Source organism: Asparagus officinalis, chromosome 2 (genome assembly GCF_001876935.1).
Source record: "Asparagus officinalis chromosome 2, Aspof.V1, whole genome shotgun sequence".
Taxonomy (NCBI): domain Eukaryota; kingdom Viridiplantae; phylum Streptophyta; class Magnoliopsida; order Asparagales; family Asparagaceae; genus Asparagus; species Asparagus officinalis.
Window position 1 is genome coordinate 45,143,058 of NC_033795.1, and position 5,540 is coordinate 45,148,597.

General features: G+C 49.4%; 1 protein-coding gene across 1 annotated transcript; it reads right to left on the reverse strand.

The window, feature by feature from the left end:
* On the reverse strand, positions 203-2,259 carry LOC109831134. The gene is made up of 3 exons (XM_020398473.1): positions 2,138-2,259; positions 1,005-1,820; positions 203-228 (listed from the first exon to the last, which is right to left on the reverse strand). Exons 1-3 carry the CDS (start codon positions 2,238-2,240, stop codon positions 203-205), a joined length of 945 nt encoding a protein of 314 aa, XP_020254062.1. The 5' UTR covers positions 2,241-2,259.

Genomic DNA, 5,540 nt, shown 5'->3' on the forward strand with positions numbered 1-5,540 from the left:
GTGGCACTGGTTCTTCACCCGAAGGACGAGATAGCCTACACGGATGTTCACTAACCACCGGAAGCAACCAGCGTCAAGAACGGTCCGGTCACTTCTAGGTTTCTCCTCATCAACCAGCACGTCGCCATAGCGACCTGAAAAGTGAGGGAAACACTTAAAGAACTCCCAACTCTTGCGGACCCGGAGCTCTCGCTGAACATCACTAAATTTGCTCCCAAACCATCTGCTCTGCTCCAACAATTGCATGAAGGGGACAGGGATGTCAACAACGCTGGGGGCCGACATCAAGTCGGGACGGTGAAGAACGAGCCACGCCATCAAATATGCGTAAGGGAGCTCAACCTTTGGGCAAACCAGCTCAGCTGATGGTTCAGAACCCATATGTGTAAAACTGCTAACCAGACCCCTGAGCCCGCAATGGATACTAGCAACCATTGCTGGGAGCAGGGAAAGCTCTCTCCCATAAGCCAGCTGAACTGCAGGGAAGAGCACCTCGATGGGTAGAGCGTCAGAAGGTTGGTGCGGGACGACACACTTCTTCAACCAAAGGGCAAGGTAGCCTGCTAATAGCGCCCGGGACCCTATAGACCTCTGTGCGCGGCGGAGAAAAGAGCGAAACTTGGTCCCCGCGGGAAAAGCTCCCTCAGCACTGCCGATGGTGTAGGAACGAACCTCAGCCTTTTCCAACAACTCATTAACGGCCGAAGGAGTCATCACGTCTAATTCATGAATGGGCGCACTAGAATCACCCTCCAAGTTCTGAAACAAGTAGCTGGCAAACTGCTTCAAGCTGACCTGCCTCTTCCTTCTCGCTTGAGGAGAAGTTTGGATCAAGGAAGTATAGTAGTGGCAAGTAAGATCCCAGAGTGTGTCATACATGTCCGGAGTATCTTTCTTCATACACTCCAGCTGCTGGTTCGTAGGGAAGTACTCCTGATACGGACAGTCCCCCATCGGAAGACCCGAAACATGGTGCATCTCGTGCAAGGCCAACCCTAGCTCACCACCGCTGGTCAGGAAGGTGTTGCTATCGGGCATATAAGTCTCCAGCAAAGCCAAGAAATGGCGACAGCTAACTGGGATTCCGTACATAGTAGCTCGTATGGGTGCATATAACCCACTACTCTTCAGATCCCTCTCCCAGCGCGCCAAGACGAAATCAGTCATGCGCGCCCACCACCCTTTGGCTAGTGAGGAAGCCCAGCCATAGCATCTGGGCTCTGGTGGAGGTAATCGCCTCCCCAGAAGAGCCAGACGATTACCCACAGTAGAGGCAGCTGCTGACGTCTCACCTGGGGGTGCAGTATCAAGGCCCGTGATCCCTGGGCAAAGACCACGAATATGGTGATACCCGCCAGAACCAGGGGTCTTAGAATGAGAGGTATATCCACACGGGACTCGCTCAGCATCCTTAGTAAGATCCCAGGACATCTGTCGCCTCACGGCCTGTCTCCTCAAATGGGTAAAAGAATATTGGCGGGGAATTGATGGAATGTATAAAAGAGCTCCTCCATCAAGAGTCAGCCAGTGCTCCTCTCCAAGAGTCAGTATAGCGGGGTCCTCGACATGATCCCCGAACAAGAAGCTCGGCTTCTGTAAAGCCTGAGTGGAAGTAGAATCAGCGGTAAAAGTGGCGTCTGTGATAAGCTGGCGCAAGCAATGGCGCCCTCCTTCCCGTACTAAACGGCAGGAATCGTCAGAACGATCCTGGTCAAACTGTGGGAATGGGCTAATGACTTGCCCAATGGAAGTGGAGGAAAAAACCTCCCGGCTACAACCGGCATTGGCATGAGCAGGAAGACTACCCGCGGGGAATTCAACTGCAATAAAATACAAAGATGGAGTCAGAAAATCCGTCTCATAAGTAGAATGATAAGCTCATTCACGGAATAATTGGAGAGACGATTTTGAGTGTCCTACACCGGAAGAACGGTATGCATCATCACGTGAACAACGTGGCAACATATACCGAACTACAAGGTGTAAGACAACACAAGAATCGCCCCAATATATCCGAAGACTTGAATTGGCTAAGCAAAACAAGTCCGAAACCTTAACCTCCGCGAAAGAGGTATCGGTTCTTCCTTAATGACCCGCTAAGGGATCAGTCAGGGATACAGAAATAGAGAATTCTCACCCCTGAAGGAAAAGTCTGCCGGGAAAGACGTCGTGGGAACCTCCTCCTCACTGTGCTGCGAATGGGGATAACTCCCGGAAGATCGATGGTGACGAGGAGACATCGGAAATCTGCAGTGAAAAGCAATCTGTCAGGTATAATATGAATACACGAAATTTAAAAAAGGAAATTAAGCACTTGGACTTAAAATCCTATAAATAAATAGGATTTTACAGTTAAAGTCTAATTAAACCTACCAATTTTGTGCCCGCAAAACAATGATCGTTTTCGCGGTGAATTTTGGCGAAATACCCAAAATACCCTTCGTGTTCAAAGCCAAAATTCAGGTCAAGGACACACCCGGGCTGGGTCATGGTCATCATGTCTGATCACATAGCACCCCCTGTTCGCGGGAAAAACCGTTGCTTTCTTTATTGATTCCATTGATTACTTTGTTAACAGTTTATCGGTTACAAAGATACGGTCTTTTTATAAGATCCGGTTACAATGAAAATCAAAATAAAATAAAAGAAAGATTACAACTTTTTCTCTTGTTTGTCGAACGAATCACGAGCTCCTGTTTTGCGGTCGCTCGCTTGGTGGGTTCTTTGCCTGCGCCGGGGTTGTTTGCCGTGGACCACCGCGCGATCTAGATCCGGTCGGATCTACGCAGTACGACGGGTATTATTCCACGAAGGAAATAATAGCCGGGAGGGATTGATTCACCAAGGAAACAATCGCTCAAGTCTCGGGATCTAAGACCAAGCTTAGATCCGGAATTCGTACGTGTAGATCTGAGATCCGGTCCTCTCAAACTCCTGCCTTATTTGGCGTTGACGGTCGTCGAGCACCAGATCTGGATGTGCAAGTCCTCGAAGTCCCAAAGCTTGAATCTTGTTTGGATCTGAGTCTCCAATCCAGCAGGGCTTCGCCTCTCCAAGATTTCCAACCCCTGAAAATGAACAACCCCCTCTCCTATTTATAGCCAAGCGTCACTGTGCCCGTGTGCACGTGTGGCCGACCCCCTAGGTGGCCGGCCACCTCAAGGTGGCTCGGCTCATGCCGAGCCACCCTGAGGTGGCTCGGCCACCCCAAGGGGTGGCTCGGCCTTGGCCGAGCCACCTCAGGGGTGGCTTCGTTTCCGTCATTTTTTTCGTTGTCCGGTTCTGCCGCTTCGTTGTTGATCTGGACTTGATTCGCTTGTGTTCTTGTTGTGGTTTGATTTGACCTCGGAAACGACTCGGTTTGACATTGATTCCAGATTTGGCAGTAAATCCGGATCCCGATTAGGCAGTAAATCCACTTCTGAGTCTGAGTCCGAAACTGATCTTGATTCGATCGTGATTCGTTCGAGTCCGCTCTCGGTTGGATGACTCGTTGACTCTTCGAACACTTGGCTTGATCCCGCACGCGAATGGATGTATTCCGTTGCTTGCGTGCGATTCGTCGATCTCGTCGCCTCGTTGGTTTGACGGTTCGTGCCGAGCTGAGCTAAGGGACCTATAAGCAATTTTATATGCCTACAGCCACCACCAACCCACGAAGTATGAAGGCCGAAGTCTAAAGCGACGATTCAGGCTAAAAAGCAACCTTTGCAGCCTTCAGCAAAAGTTCAACCTCCGGCGAACCAACCTAAATCGCCAATAGCTACTCCGGGAGATCACACAGGACCATCCCGAAGAAGGAGGTCAGTTTTGGAGCGCCTCGGTCCACTTCCCAAGGAGCGATGCAAAGCTCCAGTTCAAGAACGTTTGGGTCCAATAAGAAGCCCTGAACGACTCAACATGCTGAGAGTCACCGCTATCCTCAACATGACAAAGAGATCATGGCAGCTAGGCGCACCAATTTGCACATAGAGGTCCAGGAGCCCGCTGAGAACTCATGCCCACAAAGGCATGTTTCGAGGCGCGTGACTCTTGAAAGCCCAAAGAAGGCAGTTCGCCCTCAAAAGGAAACATTGTCGTCTGATGACGATAGCGTTATACATGAGAAGACGTGCCAACACACGATAGGTTACTCCGACCTTCAAACCGATGAGTTGTACTATCGTGGTGGGGGTACAAGTAAAACCAGAAAAAGGAGTCCTCGAGAACTAGAAACTCAATGCCCCTGTTCCAAACTTATTCGGGCAATAATATCAGAGTGCAACTGCATCAAGACAGTCCCCGAAAGAATTTCGGTTTTCGAAAGGCTCGGTACCAAAATGCCAAAACCAAGGCCTAGGCGTTTCCGACAAAGAAGAACGGTAGTTGAAGATGGAGAATTTCCGAGGGTCACCACTAATATGACCAGTAAAGGGACATCGACACAGGATAATCCCAAGTCGATTCCGGAAATACCCCGGCGTGTAACACGTCTGCAGTCTGGAGCCATCATACAAGCAACTTATGGTAGGATTCGAACAAGATTACCTTCAGAAGATGAAGAATCGGATGCCAGCTCGGCGGTCGCATCAGATAATACAGTATCCAGCGAGGGACAAACTCGCGAGTCACTTATGATAAGTGCGGAACAAGTGGCCAAGATGCTCGAAGAAGCCATGGCGAAACAACAGGAGAGCTTCAGGTTCGAAATGCAGATGGCCATGCAGAATATGAGAGAAATGCATGACCAACAAATCCAAGCACTAACAAACCAGCAAGGCGAACCAAGTCGTCGTAACCAGGTTAATCAGGAAGATGAGGACACAAATGCGAATGAAGCTCATAATGCCAATAATCCTCCCGTCAATGCAGGGGGTGGTAATGAGAATGCTAGCAAAAACATAGGTGAAAGCTTGAAGATTAAAAACCTCGAGAGCAAAATCAATACGTTGATTTTCGCTCAAGAGATGAAGAAGACGGGCATTCCTTGTCCATACCCAAAAGAATAGGAATCAATCCCGTATCCGGCGAAGTTCAATCTAATTAACTTCACGCCGTTTAATGGGATGGGTTCATCCACTCAGCATTTGATTTACTTTAAATCACACCTGGGGGTTATCTCAGGTAATGAGCCTCTGATGGTACGGTCCTTCGTTGGCACTCTTCGTGGAGCCGCCTTCGATTGGTATCATCACCTCAAGCTAGGAAGCGTGAATAGCTGGGATGATATGGAGACTAAATTCCTCACCAATTTCTTCAACGACGACACCGAGATATCCATCAGGTCATTGCATGACGAGAAACAGAAAGACGGAGAATTAGTTGATACCTTCGTCAAAAGGTTCCAGAACAAGGCGATGAACTGTCGGGACCCGATCACTGAGGAGTTCATTCTCCAGACTTGCCACAACAACCTCGCATTGGACGTGTTGGAAGCAATGGGGACAGCACCATCCAAAACATGGAAGGATTTGAAGGTCCGAGGAGAGCAAGCCGAACGCTTCCTCTGAAGGAAGAAAGCCGAGAGGAGCCAACCGACGGCGAATCTTCCGAACTCAAAC

Coding starts and splice junctions, on each gene's coding strand:
- LOC109831134 (XM_020398473.1), bottom strand. CDS start 2,240: ATGTCTCCTCGTCACCATCGATCTTCCGGGAGTTATCCCCATTCGCAG. Junction 1,821..2,137: donor GGCAGACTTTTCCTTCAGGG/GTGAGAATTCTC, acceptor ATTTTATTGCAG/TTGAATTCCCCGCGGGTAGT. Junction 229..1,004: donor CACCTTCCTGACCAGCGGTG/GTGAGCTAGGGT, acceptor TTGTTGGAGCAG/AGCAGATGGTTTGGGAGCAA.